The sequence below is a fragment of the Erythranthe guttata genome, chromosome 3 (genome assembly GCF_056151865.1).
Source record: "Erythranthe guttata isolate IM_541 chromosome 3, IM_541, whole genome shotgun sequence".
Classification (NCBI taxonomy): domain Eukaryota; kingdom Viridiplantae; phylum Streptophyta; class Magnoliopsida; order Lamiales; family Phrymaceae; genus Erythranthe; species Erythranthe guttata.
In genome coordinates this window covers 2172153-2195886 of record NC_142535.1, presented here as the reverse complement: position 1 = coordinate 2195886, position 23734 = coordinate 2172153, and the positions used below count along the sequence as shown (strand labels likewise).

The following is a 23734-nucleotide window of genomic DNA, read 5'->3' as shown; positions in this document are numbered from 1 at the left end:
CAATATGTTTCTTTTGGATTATTAGAGTACAAAAACCCCATTAACCGGAATATTTGTTCCACCGGGCAAACTATATTAGCTCGTCCGAAGCCATCAATTAGTTTGTTATAGTTCCAGAAATTGTATTAACATTTGCCTTTGCCAATATCAAACTCGAGAAATATTTTTGATCTCGAAGAATTATGTTTTGTTGCCTCTATCAACCAAATAAATACCTCAATCATTCATGTTGCTCACGGACTTATGATTTTTTATATTTCTTTTCTTTTAAATTCTCACGAGGCATTCAGTAATTCATGGCATACATAATTTTAATTAATTATATGATCTTACTTTTAATATTTCTCGTGAATGTAGGCACAACCAAATAAAAGAATGAGAACCGAATTTGATAGAAATTATTCAACCAACAAACATTCATGACTGCTAGTGCATGCAGACTTACAATTTTATGCAATTTGCAAATACCGGACGTAGAGCTAACAATAATATGGGAGATCGAACATAAGGAAAATATAACTTTTTCTTCTTATTATTTCTTGTATTCTCAAGTGTCTTAAATCTATTACAATGCCATCTATTTATAGTTCTAAGAGACTGAGAGCATATTATATACATAAAGTATTAATGAAACCGTCTTAAACTAATTACGTTTTTTTTTTTTAAGAAAACTATTACGTTTTCACATCTACACTAAATGCATATTGAATGCATTCATAACATCAAAGATGTAATTGCTCATTTTTTTTATTATTTTGGGTCAACATGAAAAATCATCAAACTAATCAAAGAGAAAATAATTAGGGGCCTTGAGATATAGGTCTCTAGTGACAAAACTTATTAGAACTAAATGACAAGTTCAACTAAACATTTGCTTCACATCCTTTATAAAATTCATTCCAAAAATGCCCCTTCACTAACAAATTTAAAATCTTTATTAAGTAATTAAACTACAATAATTATTTTTTTATTCTACATTTAATAATTTTATTTTTCCGCATGACATTTCTTTTTTACAGAATACCCAATTGTCTTCTTTTTACTTTCTTTCTTTATTTTAGTATTTTATTGACTATTATAAAAAAACTACGTTGTTCTTTTTCCTTTTTTTATACATTTTACAAAAAAATATATTATTTTTCAATTTTTTCATGATTCAATTTATATGTTTTTCATTTTTTTTTATTTTTAGTTTATCTTCTATCGGTCACGTAGTCATCTATAGTTACCGTAGTCATTATCGTCGCTTGTAGCCTAAAATTTGAACTCCACTTCGACGTACATTCTTTGTCTGTTCATATACACTACAACAATCTGTAGTAGACCATGATATACTATGGTGTACTATGGTATACTACGGTGTACTATGGTTTACTACGGTATACTATTTCGAACCCTAGCCGCGAACAACTTGCAGTCCTCGCTAACCCTAGCTGTAAATGCAGTCGCCGCGAAATTATAGCAGCCAACAGCCGCAGTCGCCGCCTTTTGGAAAACCTAGATCCGCGACGAACTCCACCTATGAAAACGAATCTTCAAAATCCCATAATCCTCGAACCTTTCATCATCTTCCTCTTCGTTACGTAACCTAGATCTGCCATCATCGCCCTCACTGCCATAACCATCGCCCCCCATATCGCCATAACCACCCCACCATAAATATATCAAGCTCTCTAAATTAAAAAATAAATAAAAAAATAAATAAATAAATAAATAAATGAAAAACCTCTTATTGAAAGAACGGCAGAAGCTCGGTTTTATCATTTCCATGGTGGTAGTTATGCTATAAATCTCGACCGCACACAAATTTACTCTACAACATCGTCGCATCAGATTCATTCGGCAATGAAGCGGGTCTTCTCTTCTCCACTCACCGCCTGATCCTTTTGCCGTCCGTCATTCTCGATAGCAAAATCCAGCGTCGTTGCCGTCAATCCCAGATCTAACATATCCTCTCGATATGAAAGAGACCACCACTACAGAAAAAGACAAAAGAGAGAGAAGAGGGTGGGCCGGTTGAAGAAGAGAGAGAAGAGGGTGGGGCGGTTGAAGAAGAGAGAAACTCAGGGTAGGCGGCGGTTGAAGAAGAGAGTGGGGAAAGAGAGAGAAAAAAGAGAAAATATAGAGAAACGTGGTTTTTTTATTAGGTATATCAAGGGTATTTTTGGGTTAAATAAAAATAAAAGAATGTGGGTCAAATTAAATTTTCAAATAAGGATTTAGTTAAAACATTCTATTTGAGGTTGTGCCTCACATCTAATTATGTTTGGTTTTAGGGGTGTCTCCAATATTAACCCAAATAATTAACTAATTATGACTAATCTTACTAAACATTAACTTATTGATGTATGATATAATAATTAAGAAATCATGCTCCGATAAATGAGATAAGAAAATTAAATTTTATGACAAAGCAATATGATCCACTTCTAACAAAAACTACTTCAAAACCAAACACTACTAACCATCTTAGTATCAATTGATTACAAAGAGTTGGTACCTAACATCTACTGATAGAGTAAAAAACTAGGGTTCGAACAAAGCATGTCACCTATTTTCCCAATTTGTAACTTGCATAGATTTGAATTTCGAAAAAGAAATAGACAAGAAAATTAAACATGTTTTAATCTTATACTCCTTTTATGCTTCTTTATTTTTAATCAAATCGTACCATTAAAGTTTGCCTCGCATATTCTCCACCATCAATCATCAAGTACAAGTGAGACTAAACTTTCTGTGTAGACCTCCGCTTCACCATCACGATCACGGTCAAAGTCAACGGTGTATTGTTGCGTGACGCAATTGTCTTTCTTATTGTAAATAAAAAAATCCGATTCGTAAGTTAACAGAACTTCACCACTTGGCAAAACAAACAACGGGGTTACGTGATTAGAAACGGATCGATAAGCAATAGTGACATATTTAGCCCAAGAATCTTCCACCCCATACTCATTCCAAATCCAGACGTCGAACATAATAGTAGGAGAATAGCTGGAAAACACACAAAGACATCCTTTGAGAACTCCAAATCTCGGGCTGTAATAACCCTCGATACAACTAGGTTGTTTCACGATTCCAAAAGTCTCACTCTTCAAATCGAAACAAACAACTTCCCATTTCGGATTTGTTTTAGAATGGCTAATCCAGTGTAACTTCCCACTCACAAACTTGGCTGAACCAAATATACACACATCCTTAAAGAACAAATTACGTCCCCAAGAATCGGCCTTTAAGCTATACACTCTTGCGGTACTCGGAAAAGTCACGTTTGAACCAAACCGGAATATCATATAACAAACGGCGCAAACCTTGTAATCACCACTACTCTCATCAAATCCAAAGCCATATCCACGAATAGAACCGACATTCTTCGGGAAAAGCGCTCCGGTAAAGAAGTCGGGCAATTCCTTGGACTCTCTTGTCGAAGGATTCAACAAGAAAAACCGACATGCATCGACTAGAACGCAGATCAAACCGTTGCAAGAACCGACGATAACTACATCTCTCGAACTATTCATCGGAATGAAATCGAAAGAAAAGGCACGAGTGACCGGTTCGGTGAACAAGGAGGACAGAGAACATGCCTTTAGTTTGCCTTTACAGGTTGAGATGATTCTTTTGTTGGCGAAAGATTCGATCTTTTTCGAACGTTGGAGATGGGTTTTGATGAATTGTTTGCTGGAAATCAATGAACGCCATGATGGGGAAACACACTTAAATCTCAAGAGAGATTTTACCGGGAGTCTATACAATATTTCTTCGGTGATTTCTTGGGGAAGATGATCGGTAGTTTGTTCAGCCTTGCTGGTCTCCATTTGCGGCGGCGGCGGCTGCTGTTGTTTACGAGTTCGGCCGTACGAGGAAAGCCACCAGACTAGGGTTTGAGGTTGTTGTATCTTACGAGGAATCCAGCCTATGGTTTTGGTTAGGAAATCCCAAACACAATTTTCTTTTCTTCTTTATTATTTTAGGGACTTGCTATTTGCTGATTGAAAATTGCTATTTGCTGTTTATAATAAAAAATATTTTATCTCTCTAAAACCCCAAAATTTCCCAAAAAAATCCAAAAAACCCCCCAAAACGCGTAAAAGCCAAACTTGGGCGCCCATTCATGCAATGCACGCCCAAGTTGGGCGTGCAAGCTGCATTTGGGCGCCCGAGTTGGGCGTCCAGTGAAAAAAAAATAAAAAAAATTAATTGAACGCCCAAGATGGGCGCCCAAGGCGTGTACGAACGCTAAAAAAAAAGCCCTACAAATCGATTTGTAGGGCTTTTTAACATGAAATTGGTTTCATAATCGACCTACCCAATGCATATTACACATAAAAGAGTCGAAATTACATCAAAAAATCGAAGCCTAACCCTTCTTCAAGCTTGATTTTGAATTTTTGAATTTTTTTTTTTGCTATTTGCAGTTTGGGGGTTTTTTGATTTCTTTGGAAATTTTTAGGAGGTTTTATTATAAACCACAAATAGCAATTTTCTAAACGTAAATAGCATTTCATTTATTTTATTATCTAATTTGGTTTTGGGCATATTGAACATCACCCCTATACATTTCTAATTTTTGCACTTTACCTCCTCATTTTTTTTAAAAGTGATTGTCGCCCTTCAAAATGTTATTCTTGTTGCACGCTGCCACGAGTTAAGGTTTTGTTTTACCGTTTTGGGGGTTTTGAGATTTTTGTTTCGTATGAGGAAGAGTTTATTGCAAATACCACCCCTGTGAAATCGCGAATTGACAAATAATCCCATGTGAAAAAAAAACTCACCCATGCCTTCTCATATGTAACCTATTTTGAAGCATACTGCACCCATTAACATTTTGTTTGTTGACCAAAAATCAAAAGACAAAAAAGCCCAAATATTATTTTTGCAATTAGAAAAGCGATAGTGTTTTAACAAATAAAATATTTGTTAATATAATAATAATAATAATAAAAAACAAGAAAAAAGAAAAAATATATATTTAAACAAATATATTTATTAAACACAATAAACGTATATCTTAATTAGGGGTGTGCGTGGGCCATAAACCCGCGGGTTCTATCAAAACCCGTCCTCGTCCCGTCAAACAATGGTTCTTGATTTTGAAGAACCAAACTTGTGGGTTTTTAACGGGTTTACGATAGGCGGGTCCATGGCGGGTTTCTAGTAGGACCCAACCTTCACGGGTCGAAACCCGTTATCGTCTAAACTATTTTTTTATATATATAATTTATAAGTTTTACGGGAGAATAATTAGAACTAAAATGAATAACCTAAAATCTTAAATTGAAACCAAACATAAATAATGTAAATGTCAAGAGTAAATAAAAATTAATATAAAACTAAAAATAACTAATTCATAACTTAAAAGACAAAATTTAAATAAAATAAATATAGCATTTTCAAGCATAACCAACGCTATTCAGCTCTATTCAACACCATTTTCTTCCTCTCTTTTTTTCTGGCGTGTGTTGACCGTTGTATATATGTGCTTTTTTTTCCTACATTTTCTTAGAGATTTTCATAATCTTTATAGCTATTACTTCCACAATTATAATTTAGTTGATTTATGTATTTGATACACTAAAGATACTTTATTTATTCATTAATATTATTAATTTATTATACTATATAATGTAAGCAAAACAACGTCGTTTTGTATGGCGGGGCAGGACGGGTTTCACGGGTATTAAAAAAAATTGAACCCGTCTAAGACCCAAACCCACGGTTTTTCACCATTTTGGGACCCAATCCTATGGATGGATCTATTCATCCGGTCCCAACGGGGCGGTTTTTCACGGGTTTGACGGGTGTAACAGGTTGATGGGTCCGACTTGCCCACCCCTAATCTTAATAATAGAAAAATAAAAATAAAACATATGTTAAATATAATAATTATTATATAAAAAAATAAAAAAAAAAAAAAAATCTTCATCTTCTTCTTCCATGCCCTACCTTTGCCGCCTACCTCCACCCCCAACCACTCCACTCAATCCGTCCTACTCACAACTTAATTTAGCCCAAGTCGGAGCCTTATGCCGCTGCTCACCACCCAAACACTATCTTCAGATCTTCTTCCAGTTGAGGCATGCCATAGCGGAGGTGCGCGGCTGGAGGGTGGTGAGATCGAACGGTGAAAATGGAGGGCCAAGAAATAAGTTTTCTTCCACCATCTTCATCTTTGCGCGGCGACAGCGGCGGTCATCCTTGGAAGCTTAGGTTTCTTCGAAGTTTTCGGGCCATGTGTAACAACAAAATTCTTATCTGCGATTTAGACAAACAAGAAAAACTTGCACAAAGATAATTTTATTGAATTAAAAATAAATATTGTGGGGTACAAACTCTAATTCAATCCTCTGATTCTTCTCTCAAGAACAATATATGTTGACTTTGAATTTCGGAGTCGGGTCGTTGACTTGATCTTCTGCGAATTTGATTTTGAACTTGAATAACGTCTTCCGAGGGTCTTGCGACTTGAATCTCGGATCGAACGCAGAACTTTGACGAGTTTTGACTTGAAGATCTTCGAGTTCTTGATGGATTTGGCCCTTCAATCTTCCTTCGATCTTGATTTGTTGAAGAACGCCCTCGATTTGATGAAGAACGCCTTGAATTTGATGATGAAGAACTTGATGGATTTGGCCCTTCAATCTTCCTTCGATCTTGATTTGTTGAAGAACGCCCTCGATTTGATGAAGAACGACTTGAATATTGTAGAGAGAATTTTCTCCTACGGTTTTTTCTTCTTCTTGAGTTGTGTTGAATTGTGTAGGGAGGGTCCCTATTTATAGTGGTAGAATAAGAGTCCTACTTAAAGTCTTCTTGATGACGTGGCGCGATTTGATTGGCTCTCTTTAAATTGATATTTATCTCTTATAACTTGGAAGAGAAGAAATAATCCTATTGGCCAATAATTAATTGATAATTATCTCCATGAGTTGTCTTGCAAGACAAGGTATAATTTAATTTATACACAATTTAACAGGCTAATTTAATAAACCAATTAATTAATTTTATGTGTCTACAAATGCCCCCTCGAGACCTGTTCACGGACAATGCGTCTTGAAGTGAATGAGTCTCGATAATTGCTTAACTTGAATAGCAGCTTGATCTAGCAAAGCACATACATATTTGAATTCATGACTGAACTTAGAGAAATTCTAAGTTGCCTACGTACCCTATAAAGGGATCAAGTCATAACGTAGTTCAATATATATCCTTTTGAGGGATGTCGTGCACAGTTTATACTCATGTGGACAAGGAGAAATATATGCAGTTTAAACTCATGTTGAGGGAGCATTTGACTTGAATTTGTAGATAGTTTACACTCGTATCAAGGAGCCTTGACTTGATTTGGATATGTAGATAGTTTATGCTCGTATCAAGGAGCATTGACTTGATTTGGATATGTTGATAGTTTATGCTCTTATCAAGGAGCCTTGACTTGATTTGGATATGTAAATAGTTTATGCTCATATCAAGGAGCCTTGACTTGACTTGGACATAAATAGTTTATGCTCGTATCAATGTACCAATCAAACGCGTTGTCTTTGAGCGATCGGACGAATTTCTTGACGAGGTGATCTCCGTACGTCCCGGCATCATTGCAAGTCTCGACGAAGTGTGCCACATATTGCTTGGGGTTGCCTTTGCCGTCAAATTGTTGAAACTTTGGAGGTACATAGCCCATTGGCATCCTTAGATCATCAATCCTTTGCGTGTATGGCTTGACATAGGTTGATGGAGACTTCGAGCTTCCTTCCAACTTGTCTTTGATGGTTGCACTGATCAGCGTCATCACTTGATCTACATGAATCATCCCTTCTGGAGAAACTTGAAAATCTTGAGTTGGAGTCTTCTTGTTTTCAACTGGCTGTTGCTTTGTGGATGTCTCGACTTCGTCTTGAGCCTCTATCTGATCCACAACTTGACTAGCATCGGCTTTGTTCATCTTCTCGATCAACTTGGCAATTTGAGAATCTCGTTGTTGAACATGCTTTGTGAGTCCCTCAATAGCCTTGGCCAAACTTGCAATTTGCTCTTCCATGGTTGAAGCGTTAGTTGTCATGACGGATGCCACCTCTGAGTAGTTTGATGTTGAACGAGGCGTGGGCTGTGAAGTCTCTCGTTTTGAACCTTCTACGTCTGCACTTGTGTTGACAAGATGTGGTAAGCCCTTCTCAATGGTTTGGGGCGTTGAGCCAGTCTCGGAGGATGCTTGCACATTCTTAGCCATATTCCTTGTAAATACACCCACAGTTGATGAATCCGAAGTAGCAGCCTTCATTGCGAACGTAGAGCAGTCACCGCAACACTTCGAGGAACTTCGAGAGAGAGAAGAGATGAGAGGTAGAGAAGTCCCACCGGGCGTGCCAAAATTTGTAACAACAAAATTCTTATATGCGATTTAGACAAACAAGAAAAACTTGCACAAAGATAATTTTATTGAATTAAAAAAAAAATATTGTGGGTTACAAACTCTAATTTAATCCTCTGATTCTTCTCTCAAGAACAATATATGTTGACATTGAATTTCGGAGTCGGGTCGTTGACTTGATCTTCTGCGAATTTGATTTTGAACTTGAATAACGTCTTCCGAGGGTCTTGCGACTTGAATTTCGGATCGAACGCAGAACTTTGACGAGTTTTGACTTGAAGATCTTCGAGTTCTTGATGGATTTGGCCCTTCAATCTTCCTTCGATCTTGATTTGTTGAAGAACGCCATCGATTTAACGAAAAACTTGATGGATTTGGCCCTTCAATCTTCATTCGATCTTGATTTGTTGAAGAACGCCCTCGATTTAATGAAAAACGCCTTGAATTTGATGATGAAGAACTTGATGGATTTGGCCCTTCAATCTTCCTTCGATCTTGATTTGTTGAAGAACGCCCTCGATTTGATGAAGAACGACTTGAATATTGTAGAGAATTTTCTCCTACGGTTTTTTCTTCTTCTTGAGTTGTGTTGAATTGTGTAGGGAGGGTCCCTATTTATAGTGGTAGAATAAGAGTCCCACTTAAAGTTTTCTTGATGACGTGGCGCGATTTGATTGGCTCTCTTTAAATTGATATTTATCTCTTATAACTTGGAAGAGAATAAATAATCCTATTGGTCAATAATTAATTGATAATTATCTCCATGACTTGCACGATTTAGGGCATTTCAGACAATTCACATGTGAAAATGGAGCAAAACTTGCACGATAGCGTGTGAGAGACACGATTTGTTCTGAGGGGCTCGATGCTTCAACTTTGTTTACACAAGGAGGCATGGATGATTTTTTTCCACATGGTGATATTTGCCCATTCGCGATTTCACACGGATGGTATTTGCAATAACTCTATGAGGAATCCAGCCTACGATTTTGATCAGGGAAACCTAAACACAATTTTCTTTTGTTTTTTTCTTTATTATTAGGTCCATTACAAATAAGTCTATTATCGCATACTTATTCATAAAGTCTAAACAAAAAAAATATTTTACAAAAACGTCCACACATTGTACTGATGTCTGTAAAAGACTAAAATAGTCCATCACGTTTTAATATGTTTCAATTTCATTCTTTAATTTAATTTAACCTCAATTTGACCGCAAATTTCAGAAATTATTCAATTTTACCCAAAACACAATTTTTAATACAATTTCGCACGTCGTCATTGTTGACCTCTGATCTCCGGCGTTGACTTTTTTTTATATATTTTTTCTTCCTGATTTTCTGTCGGTATCCGACGTTGACTTTTTTTTATATATTTTTTCTTTCAGATTTTCTACCTGTTTCCGGTGGCATTGATTTTTTTTTTTATGATTTTTTTTATTTAACATCTTTTTGCCCGCTTTTAAACAGCAATATTATTGTGGTTGACAATAATATTAACTATATTTACTTTTTCAAAAAAAATAAAAAAAAATCGGCTTTTGCGGCCGCTGGCGGTCAACGCCGGTTTCCGGCCGCGTTGATATTTTTTTTTTTCAATTTTCTTTTATTTAACATATTTTTGCCCTCGTTTAAACAAAAATATTGTTGTGGTTGACAGTAATATTAACTATATTATAGTTTAACACAGTAATATTGCTATATTAATTTCTAGCACAATAATATTAACACCACAAAAGTCATTAGAGTAATATTAATATATTGACCGTTCAACAAATGTAAACATAATAAAAAGTCAAAAGAATTAGTATTGATGTGGTTGACAGTAATATTACCGTCAACCACAATAATATTATTGGGTTTACAGTAATATTACAATAATAAATAATAATATTATTACGTTACTCCGTCAACAACTCAAACAAAACAAAAACCCAAAAAATAATAGTGGTTGACAATAATATTATTGTATTTACAGTTATTTTACTGTCAACGAGAGTAATACAATTACGTTGACTTGTCAACAAATCAAACAAAATATTAAAACAAAAGCCAAAAAAAAAAAAAATATTGTCGCTGACTGTAATTGTAAGGGGCATTATTTTTTTTTTATACAATATTTCGGGGTTTTGTTTTTTGAAAATTGGGGTGTTTTTCGGACAATAATACGTCATTTGAAATGACGCTCTTTAAGGACCATTGGATTGAGTTAGGATCAACGGCCAGCTCTCCAATTTTGTCCTCTTAATCGGACGGTCAGGGATCGATCAGAAGATCTGACGGCCCCTAAAAGGCGTCGTTTTGAACGACGCGCTTTGTCCTATCAGATGGGTTGAACGCGTCAGTTCAAATCACGCGTTTTAAGGACCGTCTGATCCTTCTCGATCCAACGACCGTGATTTCGGCCGAATATATATATATATATATATATATATATATATATATATATATATATATATATATATATATATATATATATATATATATATATATTCCTTAAACAATTGTAATTCACCTACATTTGCTCCCTTTTTCCCAACCAACCGTGAGTTCTTTCTCTCTTTTTTTTTTTTTGTTAATTATTATTTATTATTGTTTAATTTGTATTTTGCTAATTTATATTTTAATTAATGTAGGTAATTCAATTAATTTCAGCAGGGTACTTATTGATATAATTTTTTCCACTTTTTCAATTATTATTATAGTAAAATAGGATTTTAATTATTAATATAATTTTGTTAAATTTTTATTAATGGTGGATTAATGAAATTTTTATCTAGTAAATTATCAATTATTAGGCGATAAATTATTTCTTGTATTGTTAAAATATATATAATTTATTATGAAATTAAAATTTTTATTGTTGTTTTACTTGTTATTTTTAGGTTAAACTTTAACTTGTAGTGGATTTAAGAAGGAATGTTTGATAGTGTTTAAATAATTTATGAAATTAATTTTTTTTAATGGTTTAAATATGATACTAGTAGAATAATTAGTAGGATAAAATAATTAATTATTAGTGAGTTAGTGGATAAATTGGTAGAATTAGTCATGGCATTAGAATATATGTTATCCTTAACAAGGCTAGCACTATTGGAACTTATGTTCAAATCTTATCTTATTATATTATGTGGTTCTGTTTCTTTTATGTCTCTTTTTCAACCAGAGTTTTTGTAGAATTTTCGAACCGTAGACAAGTCTGTTTACTTCTTCCATATTTTATAATTTTAAGGAAACGGATTTTGTTGTGTTTGTATCTGTTCAAATTGTTGATGTTATTGGTGCTAGTAATCACTGTAAATGGTGTGTGTCATTTTCTTACCATTAATTTATGACCATGATTAGGGTTTAGAATTCAAATTCATGATTGCAAGCTGTTTGAATTTATGGATATTTAGTCAAAATTCTTATTTTTTTTCTTTTCAATTTATGAAAATGGTAAAATTACACTTTAGCCCCTCAAGTTTACATCAGTTTCACTTTTGATCCCATGTTTTAATAATTTAACATATTTTCATCTTTTTTTTCTTGTTTTTAAATAATGGCTGAAATTTAAATTTTGTTTTGTTTTGATTGTTATAATTAGGTGAAGTGTAATTTGTGGTGGTTTGAGAAGGGATTTTTGTAGCTAGCAAATAATAATAATTTGAAGATAATTATTTGTTATATTGTATAAATATAGTACAACTTGGGGTTGGAGCATTTTTTTTCCCCCTTTTTTAAATAATTGCTGAAATTTTTATTTTGATGGTTATTTTATTATTATAACTAGGTGGAAGTCCAACTTGTGGGGGATTGAGAAATGATTGTCGGTGCTAGCACATCTTCAATTATCTTTGAGGTAAATTAAATATTTTATTGGTTAATTAAAGTCTTACTTGAATGATAAGTTTGCTAATTTATACAAATTGTTTGTTTTTTAACTAGTTAGTGTTATATGAATGTGTCGAAAAATTACGAGTTACACAATTTGTTTAGGATTTATAATATACAAATTAATAGTTTTCGAACTATCGAATTATAAAAAGAATTAGAAAATATTAAATATTAATTGTTTGTTTTAACTGATTTATAATCTAACATTAGTGTTTGTAGCTATGAAAAGAATTAGAAAATATTAAATATTTCTAAATAAAAATAATAATCTCAAATATCAAAACATAGGGTTTCAATGGCGACTCCGGGTAAGAATATTGTCAAATTTTCGTGTGCATAGGAGGCCAGATTGTTTATGATGGATTGTCAGTGAATTATGATTAATCTCATCATACAGTCGTACGAGTTAAACACGATATATCTTTATCAGACTTCTTGGCCAAAATATACTCACGTTGCCGAATAGATAGAAATGAATTTGTGTTATCGGTGTGTGGCAAAATATCACGATGGTATCAAAATCAGTGGAGCGAGATAGTTTCTGAGATAACAAATGATGATGATTTAGAAATCTATTTGCACCCGGATCTGTTACTCTGATATTTATGTTGAGTCTCAACCTTTATACAATCATTTGTTGCCTTCACAATTCACTACACCAGAGCCTCTCTACTCCCCTTCGAGACCTTCACAATTCAATACATTAGAACCTCTCTACTCCCCTTCGAGATTTTCACAATTCACTACATCAGAACCGCTCTACTCCCTTTCGAGACCTTCACAACCTTTTGATTTGAATGAAACGCACAATTCATTTATGCAAACAAATCATGATTTAGTTGCGGTTACACAAGGGTTTTCTAATATGGGCTTTGAAACGGGGTCATCGAGGCATTCTTATCAAAATCTTGGGGTATATATTGGGGAATCAAGTGGCATGAGAAATGCTCATGAAATTTTTGATCTTCCTAATGAAACTCGTCATTGTGATAATAATGATGACGAGGATCCTTTCGCAGACGCACATGGGCCAAATGTTCGAAGTGACTTGTTAAGTGTATATTTTTACACTTTATCGTACCTTTTGATTTGAGCTTTTGGTGTGTTTTAACTATAATTGGTGCTTAAAAAGTTGATTTATTGTATTTTAGGTACAAGTTGAAGAATTGGAAAAGTATGGGGTCAAAACTGCAATTTTTTGGAGAAAACAGGGGCCAAAAGTGAAAAAATCAAAATTTTGAAGATATAAATATCGGACGGCCGTCCGAGGTTTAGTTCAAATTGTGGCACGGCCGTCCGAGACTCCGAGGCAGCGCGGTAAAGGGATTTTAATTGCACAAGGAAATTGCCTTCTTTCCCAAGTTCTTCACCATATATAAGACCAAGCCAAGCACACAATTGGGGATCTTTTTACGCAATTTCAAGAGCAACAAAGCAATAACGAAGAATTCGAAGACTCTAAGCATAGATTTATCGTTTAGGACTTATTTTATTTGCGTTTTTTCTTTAATCATGAGTAGCTGAATTTCTTATTTCTAGGATTTATTTTGAACCCTATGTGGGATTTATGAACCCAATTTTATGATTTTATGCTAGTTTTAATTCCGGATTATTTCTTCTACTTGTTTTATTAAGTGCATGAACTTGATCACTTTATGTGCTTTTATGTTATTGTTAATCGCATGAATCGGAAGATCGGGTTAATAATTAGAACTGTGGTAGAAGAGCCTTTGTGATATTAACATAGGAATATAGTTAATCTCTTAGGTTGCCATTATTGAGATTTGTGCTTAATGTTGTGTTCTAGAATTAATTGCATAGGAATATAGTAATTGAATCTAGAGTATTAGAATCGTAATACACGCGGAAGCGAGTTATGATTATTTTAACATCTCAGGTTAATAATGCGGGTTAATTACTTGCATACTTGAAGGAATTGGGGGAATAATAATCACATAGGGGGAAGAATAAAATCCTAGGCTTGTTTACTCTGATTAAACCTTCGTTTTGAATTGCTTTCGTGCTCTTGTCTTTTTAATTTGCTTTTTAATTTAGTTTAATTTAGTTAATTCTATCAAAATTTGACTGTGTAGGGTGGGCTTAATAATAATTGGTAGGATTTAGCGTCTAGGATTAAATAATTAAATATTCCATGTGGGTTCGATATCCGGACTTTTAGTCCACTATATTACTTGTACGATACGTGCACTTGCGTGTAGGTTTTCGGCCAACAAGTTTTTGGCGCCGTTGCCGGGGAATATTTTAATAATTTATTTTATTCTAGCTCTACATTTGAACAATTTTCACGATTCACCCATTTAATTTTTGTTTTATTTTATTTTTCTTTTTAGGTACTGTGTATGCGCATGAGACTCGATCTTGCTAGAGAACCGTTTGATCCCGAAATCGAACGTACTTTTCGTGCCGCTAGGAGACTTCAACGCGAAAACAATATAATGGAGGACGAAAAACGCAGGGCAACAAGCAATTTACTCAATGCCAACGGAATCCAAATCCAAGACCCGCCCCCTCAACTCCCATTACAGCCAGCAGCTAGGCCACGGCTACTTCAAGACTACATAATCCCGACTCATGACGGATTTCGCCCGAGCATCCAATATCCACCCATTGAGGCGCACAATTTTTAGATCAAGCAAGGCCTCTTGACGATGCTCCAAAATAATGGGCTATTTAGTGGATTGGCGGGTGAAGATCCCCATCTTCACATTGTCAATTTTCTAGATACCTGTAATTCCCACAGTCAAAACGGCGTTTCCCAAGAGGCGCTTCAATTAATTCTCTTCAAACACTCCTTACAAGGAAGACCTCGCCAGTGGTTGATGTCCCAAGCCCCCCCACTCTATCTCGTCGTGGCCTCAACTCCTCAACCTTTTCATGAAAGTTTATAGCTCACCCTAGAAGGACGAGAGAATCCGACGAGAAATTCATAATTTTGTCCAAGACCAAGGTGAGCAATTATACGAGACACGGGAGAGATTTAAAACTCTTTTGCGGCAGTGTCCAACACATGGAGTCGAACAATGGCGGCAAATCCACATCTTCTACCAAGGGATTAATGAGAATGCACGTACCGTCTTAGATGCATCAACCGGGGGTAATTTCACGAGTCAATCGATACCGGATGCATTTATCATGTTGGATCAAATTGCACAAAATCGGTTTGCCAAGTCAAGCGATAGGACGGTGAGTGGAGCCAAGAAAGTTCCCAGAGTGTTGGAGTTAGATGCAATTACGGCCCTTCAAGCTCAAGTGACCCAAATTGCTCAACAAAATCAACTCCTTTTGCAGCACATCAAAGCAAATCCACCACAACAAGTCCAAGCCGTTGAGTCTCCATGTTGTGAAATTTGCGGGGGAAATCATTACACACTCGAATGCCAACAACATGTGAAGTCGCTCAACTACGTCAACAACGCGCCTCGCCAATTCCAAAATCAAGGGTGGAGATCACGAGGGCAATATGGAGGAAATCAACAAGGCCAAGGATATCAAAGACCTCAAGGTCAATTCCAAAATCAAGCCCCTCCTCAACAAAGCTCTCAAGGCAACAATCCACCGGCCAAAAAATCAAACACGGATGAGATATTCGCCCAATTCATGACCGCTACCCAAGCCTCGTTGCGAAATTTGGAGAATCAAGTCGCTCAATTAGCTTTGAATCAAGAGAACCGTCCGAAAGGAGCATTGCCATCGAATACGGAAGATCCTCGAAAGCAAAAGTTCGAGACGTGCCAAGCTATCGATTTCAAGATCGATAAAAATGAAGAAATTCAAGTCAAGCCGCAAGTCACTGTAGCCGAATGGGTCGAGCCAATCCCATATCCACAAAGATTGCTAACGAAAAAGATCGAGGTCGAGACATGCCAAGCAGTCACCTTGAAGAACGGTAAGAAATTGGAGGAAGCCCCACGAAAAGAGAAGAGAAACATGGTAATTGAGAAGCCGAAAGTGATTGAGGAAAAAGAATCAATTCATGAAGAGAAACCATCAACGGTGCCTTCACCAGTCCCTCCAATTCCTTATCCTCAAAGGTTTATAAAAAAGAAGCTCGATGCCGAATATCAAAGATTTTTGGACAAGTTGAAGGAAATTCTCATAAATATTCCTTTCATTGAAGCACTTCAAAAGATGCCAAAGTGGGTGAAGTTCCTCAAGCACCTCGTGAAGAAAAGTAAGAAATTGCAAGGGAACGAGATGATCCAACTCACGGAGCAAATTAGTGCAATTCTTACTCGGCCCCTTCTACAAAAACTCGGCGATCCAGGTAAGTTTACTATTCCTTGTACTATAGGAGGTAAAAATTTTAGATCGCTCATTGATTTAGGCGCTAGCATTAATCTTATGCATTATTCCACTTTTAAAAATCTAGGGTTAGGAGAAATTGAACCGACGGCTATAACTCTTCAATTAGCCGATAGATCTTTAGTTTACCCAAAAGGTATTTTAGAGAATGTGCTAGTGAAACTCAATAAATTTATCTTCCCTGTCGATTTCGTTATACTTAATTAGCCACGTCGAAAACTGTTATTGATTGTGCTAGTGGTGATCTTACAATGACTGTGCATGATCAAACAATCAAATTCAATGTTTTTAGTGCTAATAAAAATCCATGTGATAATAATGATTGTTTTGCTATTGAGCTTATGGATTTTACAAATAATGAAAAGTTTGATGTTTTGATCTTGGACAATGGGAAAGCATCTTTGAGTGCAAGAGATGATGGCGGAAACGAGAATCGGAAGGAGCAAGTTTATTTCATGGACTCAATTTCAACTTATCCGAGAGAAAGTCATACGAGTTTGGGCCTTAACGACGATAAAAGTGCAAGGAATATATTGCCACCCAAAGAATCGAGCAAGCCACGAGAGAAGGATGAGTCAAGATATTGGGGTCGTAAGAATAAAATCAAAAGGGAATTGAGCAAAGGACAATTGGTGTTATTGTGCAAATCCCGTCTTTGGTTATTTCCAAGGAAGCACAAATCAAAGTGGTTGCAGCCGTTTATCGTCAAAGAAATTCTTCCTCACGAGGTAGTCAAGATAACGAAGCGAGATTTAAATCGTACGTACAACGTGAAGCGGAGCCGGCTCAAACCGTCCGGGAAGCAGAAGGCAAAGTCCAGCATCACATCATGTGGGACGGTCGTCCCAAAACATGCCTAATTGGTGGGACAGCCGTCCCAAAACTTGTAAGAAAAAAAAATTCTCCAAAGTCCTCCTCGTTCCTTCTCTCCAAATCCCATACACAAGGAGGCTAGAGAATGAAACCAAATTCTCCAAAATCTACTCTTTCAAGGCACGCCCACAAGATGTTTGACAATTTGCTCCAACCAAATTTTGAGTTCGATTGTCAACCAATTCTCACCGAATCTATTCCAACCTCTCCCAACTATGTCGTCCAACAAACGAGGCCGCACGAGCGAAACATCATCTTTCAAAGGGAGGGAAAGGGAAAGAAAAGTGCCACCACCCAATGAGGACGAGCGTGAGAGAGCTAGGGAGGAGCACCCCGATCACATCGACTCCGACTAAATTAGTTGTTGTATATTCTTAAACTTTGTGCTAATTTCGTTGAGGGCAACGAAAATTTTAAGTTTGCGGGTGAAAAACATGCATTAGGTTATATTCGTTTTTATTGCTTTTCTCATTTTTTCGGAATATAAAAAAAAATAAAAAATTGCTTGAGTCGAATGCATCGATGAATTATGATGATGAGAGATGATCAATCTTTGATGATAAGATTGCTTGTTTTGTGTGATAAGGATTAGATGTTTGTTTAGCTTACGATTCAACGGAACTTAGAAGCGAATTATTGCTAGGAATCACACTTTGTGCATTGCTTTGGTTGAATGTTTTGTATTTTAAATTTGGAATTAAGCTGTGCTAGATCATGCTATGTTCGGTTTTAAAACTCACCTTAGGAAATTTATGATACGAAATATTGAGTAGTGAGTAATTTGGGATATGATTTGGGCCTTCTTTGAACCGTTTGAGCCTTTCAAGCCGACCTTTTTATCGAAATTATCGAGAGTCCCCCTGATATGCTACGCAATTGTGGAGATGCATCGACCAGACAAAGTAGTACAACCCATACCTTAAACTCCTGAAAATACCAAGGCAGATTTCCGGATGCACGTCAATGCTAACCGTACAGGTGCTACCAACCGAGATTGGAGTCTTACAAATGTTTCTTATGTTACTGCTTGGAATAATAGAGTCAATTATATTATTGATTATCCATATGCCACTGACGGTCCTACTACAGAAGAGGGTTATTTTGAGTGGTATGAACTGCACACGCATCGTTTCATATCACCGATTACCCCATTTGGTCGTACATAATTTCAGGTTGGAGGTCAGATTTCAATGGATACAGTGGTACGTATTCAAATTTATTTATTATAAAATTTTGTTTGTTATATAATTTTTATTAATGTATGTCTTGTAAAAATAAAATATTTCTTATTATTTATTTCAGATTCAGCGTCTTCGATCGTTGATTGTTTCTGTTGATGACGGAGACACGCCACAGGATGGCTATCGTTCGTATCTTCCGACTCTCAGAACATGTCTTAATGTCTTGGAGTCTCGACACAGACCTTCAGATATGCCTCAATCTGAGATGCCTTATACTCAGACTCACCCTCGGACTCAGGCTCAAATATCACTGTCTCAAATGCCACAGTCAAAGACTCAGATGCACGACGGCGAGGCAGGAACTTCTTCTCGTGCATATTATCCGGCATTCGATAATTATCCAGATCCTAGATCAAACGGACATACATCCGGTATGTTTAGTACCTTTGATTTTATTTTTAATACTATTTACAACTGTGAGTATAATTATAATCCCATTGATGCAGATCTCTGCACCCCATACCCCTACTATAATCTGAATATGAATTCGGAAGACCCAGCTCATTTGGGGTATATGCATCCGTTTTTGTCTACATCACGACTGGTAGATCGCCAGATGACACCTATTCCTTATCCTCAATCCGCAAATTCTTCGAGTGATAATGAAAATTATGAGGATGAACAAGTTGGTAGAGGGCACAGGCCTAGAAGACCCCCGAGATGTGGCACTGGAGGTCACCGTCATTGATGATATTATTATTGTAGTTTATGTTGGTTATTATTAAAACTTTTTAGTATTTTAGTTATTCAATAAAAAAAATTAAATAAATTAAAGAATTTGGAGACAAAATATTTCCTAATAATTAGGAATTTTATTTTTATTTAATAAAATATATTTTTTTTAAAAATAATATATAAAATTGACAAACTAGTTCTTTATTTATAACTTATGCAAAAAGGTTATTCATTTGAAAAAAATATATAATTGACAAAATAATTCTTTATTTATAATTTATGCAAAAAAAGTTCTTCATATTACAAAAAAGTAATATAATCGATAAAATAGTTCTTTATTTCTTAATTATTTTGTTAGGTTATAATTAATTAACTTTGTATTAGTTTATAGTGAATTATAAAATAAATTGCATAAATAAATGAAGGAAAAATTTAAAATACAACATATAATTAATTTAATATTAAAGTTCAATTAAGGATTACAATTTAAGAATAAAAGAATTAAGTAAAATTAAAAAAAAACTCAGCTCAAATCCAGCCGTTAATATAAATACAATTCGACGGCTGCTAAAAGGCGTCACTATGAATGCCGATGTAATCTTGTGTGGCAGGTCAAAGGGCGTCGTTTTGAACGACGTCTTTTAAGGGCCGTCCGATCGTCCTGATCGATCCCGGACCGTCAGATTAAGAGGACAAAAGTGGGAGAGCTGGCCATTGATCCAAACATAATTGCTGTCGGAGTTCAGCCGGAGTTAGGAGTCTAATTGCTGTTGTACTTGAATGATTGTCTTGGGATTTAAATTGGATTTTCTTAACGTTTAAGTGGTCAACTTTATCCCTTTCTTCTTTTCATTTGTAATTTTTTTTTCTTAACCGTGTTTGGATTTTGCTTAGAAAGAAGTGGAAGAGTAGGAGGAAGAAGAAGAAAGAGGAACAAAAATGGAGGAAAAATTGTTGGAAGAGAAAAGTTTTGAGTAATTCGACTTCTGGTCCATCACAATATTTGTTTCTATAGCGCTTATAGCCGCATAATACAACATTGATGAGACAACTGAGAGTTTCTCTTTCACATGCTTCTGGTATAAAATATTGGTTGCAATACAAAGATATTTCACATTCCACTCATTCATAGTCTCGATATGAAACCCATTGAGACGTATGTCCTTGAAACTCAATAAGTTTCTTTTGGATTATTAGAGTATAAAAACCTCTTTAACCATAATACTTGTTCCACCAGGCAAAATATATTAGCTATTCCGGAGCCATCAATTAGTTTAGTTCTACCAGAAATTGTACCAACATTTGCATTTGCCAATATCAAACTCGAGAAATATTTTTAATATCGAAAAATAATGTGTGTTGTTCTACTGTCAACCAAACAAATGTATCCATTGTTCAAGATTGTTCACAGACTCATAATTTTCCATTATTCTTTTCATTTAAATGCTCTAGAATGATTGAGGCATTCAGCAATTCATGGCATACATAATTTTAATTAATTATATAATCTTACCTTTAATATTCCTCGTGGATGTATGCTCATCCAAATAAAAGAATGAGAACCGAATTTGATATAAATTATTCAACCAACAAACATTTAGGACTGCTACCACATGCAGGCTTTCAATTTTATGCAAATCTTCACCGGAAAATGAGGTAGAGCAATTCGCGCTGATAACATGTCATAAATCTACTTAAAAAGCTCAAGCAAAACAATAATATGGGAGATCAAACATAAAGAGAATAGAACATTTTCTTCTTATTCTTTCTTGTATTCACAAGTGTGTCTTAAATCCATTACAATGTCATCTATTTATAGTTCTCAAAGAGCATATTAAAAACATAAACTATTAACCAAACCGTCTTAAACTTTTACGTTTTGACTTCCACACTGAGAGCACATTGAATGCATTCATAAAATCAAAGATGTAATTGCTCATGTTTTCTTATTTTGGGTCAGCATGAAAAATTATCAAACTAATCAAAGAGAAAATAATTAATTAATTATGACTAATGTTACTAAACATTAACTTATTGATATATGATGTCTAATATGAAACAATTTTGCATAAATCATCATTAAATCAAGAAATCATACTCCAATAAATAAGATAAAAAAAAAAAAAAAAAAAAAAAAAACTTCATAACAAAGCAATATGATAATACACTTCTAACAAAAACTACTTTAAAAGCCAACACTACATACCATCTTAGTATTATCCGATTACGACGAATTGGTACCTAACATCTACTATTAGAGTAAAAGACTAGGGTTCGAATCATGCATGTCACCTACTTTCTCAATTCGTAACACGATTTGAATTTTGAAAAAGAAAAATCCAAGAAAATTAAACAAACATCATTTAATCATATTACATATACTCCTTTTTTATGCTACTCTTGTTTTTTCGTTTAATCAAATCATACCATTAAAGTTTGCCTCGCATATTCACCACCATCAATCCTCAAGTACTAGTGGGACTAAACTTTCTGTGTAGACCTCCGCTTCACGATTACGATCACGGTAAAAGTCAACGGTGTGTTGTCGCCTAATGCAATTGTCTCTCTTATTGTAAATAAAAAAACCCGATCCGCATGTAAACAGAACCTCGCCACTTGGCCAAACAAACAACGGGGTTACGTAATTAGTAACGGATTGATAAGGAATAGTGACGTATTTAGCCCAAGAATCTTCCACCCCATACTCATTCCAAATCCAGACGTCGAACGTATCAGTCGGAGAATAGTTGGAAAACACGCAAAGACATCCTTCGAGAACTCCCAACCTCGGATTGTAATAACCCTCCATACAACTAGGTTGTTTTACGGTTTCGAAAGTCTCACTCTTCAAATCGAAACAAACAACTTCCCATTTCGGATCCTTTATAAAATCGCTTATCCAGTGAATCTTCCCACTCACAAACTTGGCTGCACCAATCAAACATACGTCAAGTTTATAGAAAAAACTACTAACTCCCCAAGAATCGGCCTTTAAGCTATACACTGTTACGGTTCTCGGAAAAGTGACGTTCGAACCAAACACTAATGTCAGATAACAAACGGCGCAAACCTTATAATCGCCACTACTCTCGTCGAATCCAAATCCGTATGCACTAATAGAACTGATATTCTTCGGGAACATCGCTCCGGTAAAGAAATCAGGCAATTCCTTGGACTCTCTTGTCGAAGGATTGAACAAGAAAAACCGACATGCGTCGACTAGAACGCAGATCAAACCGTTGCAAGAACCGACGATAGCTATATCATTCGAACTATTCATCGGAACGAAATCGAATGAAAAGGCGCGAGTGACCGATTCGGTCAACAAGGAGGACAGAGAACATGCCTTTAGTTTGCCTTTACAGGCTAAGATGATTCTTTGGTCGGCGAAAGATTCGATCTTTTTCGAGCGTTGGAGATGGGTTTTGATGAATTGTTTGCTGGAGATCAATGAACCCCATGATGGGGAAACACACTTGAATCTCGATAGAGATTTTACCGGGAGTCTGTACAATATTTCTTCGATGATTTCTTGGGGAAGATGATCGGTGGTATGCTCAGCCTTGACGGTCTCCATTTGCTGCGGCGGCGGCGGTGGCGGCGGTTGTTTACGAGTTCGGCCGTACGAGGAAAGCCACCAGACTAGGGTTTGAGGTTGTTGTATCTTACGAGAATTTGGTGTTATATTTTCTGAATATTACTTTTGGCTCTCCCAATTTTTTTGTAAATATGTGTTTAGCCCCTTTATTTGTTTTTATTTTTCTCCATAATCTTATATAAATTATAGATAAATATACCATATTTAATATAAAATATAAAATATAAAATAAAATGGTTAAAACTTGTATTATTTTAAATAAAATTTATGAATATTACTTATTTTTTAATTTTTTTATCAATGCCTTTATAAAAATAGTACGAGATCGTGCCATGAATTCCCGAAATATTAAGTGCAGTACATTATTAGAATAATTTAGATTAATTTAGAAATTTTGTGATGATATAATTATAATATATATGATATTTTAATTAAAAATTAGTAATATAAACTTATTTTTTGCAATGTTTTGTGAACCTAAATTGTGATCTTGGTTCCGCCCTTGCTCTGATTCACCCCAACGGAAACAGAGGACTACTCAGCCACATGGAAATAGAGGACCCAATTCATCAAAACCTCTCATTCATCGGATCATAAAACGTCTGCACCATCCATATCGCCGTCGATTTCCCGGACCCAATGCCCCCGACCAGTGCACCGTCGCCCCGCTCATAATCGTCAAGCAATTTTCTTGACTTTTTTTCGGTCGCCGTTGACTATCAACCCCCAGAAATTGCGTTATTTCCTTTCAAAACCCCCCAAAATTGTGTTCTTTCCATTCATC

The 23734-nt window shown here is 35.4% G+C and overlaps 2 protein-coding genes across 2 annotated transcripts; both read right to left on the bottom strand.

Annotated features, from left to right (window-relative positions):
- Positions 1–2702: 2702 nt before the first annotated feature.
- On the bottom strand, positions 2703–3815 carry LOC148771496 (F-box/kelch-repeat protein At3g23880-like). Its single transcript, XM_088816014.1, has one exon. It carries the CDS (start codon positions 3813–3815, stop codon positions 2703–2705), a length of 1113 nt encoding a protein of 370 aa, XP_088672140.1.
- Positions 3816–21810: 17995 nt separating this feature from the next.
- LOC105950986 (F-box/kelch-repeat protein At3g23880) lies at positions 21811–22980 on the bottom strand. Its single transcript, XM_012974380.2, has one exon. It carries the CDS (start codon positions 22927–22929, stop codon positions 21811–21813), a length of 1119 nt encoding a protein of 372 aa, XP_012829834.2. The 5' UTR covers positions 22930–22980.
- Positions 22981–23734: the final 754 nt, after the last annotated feature.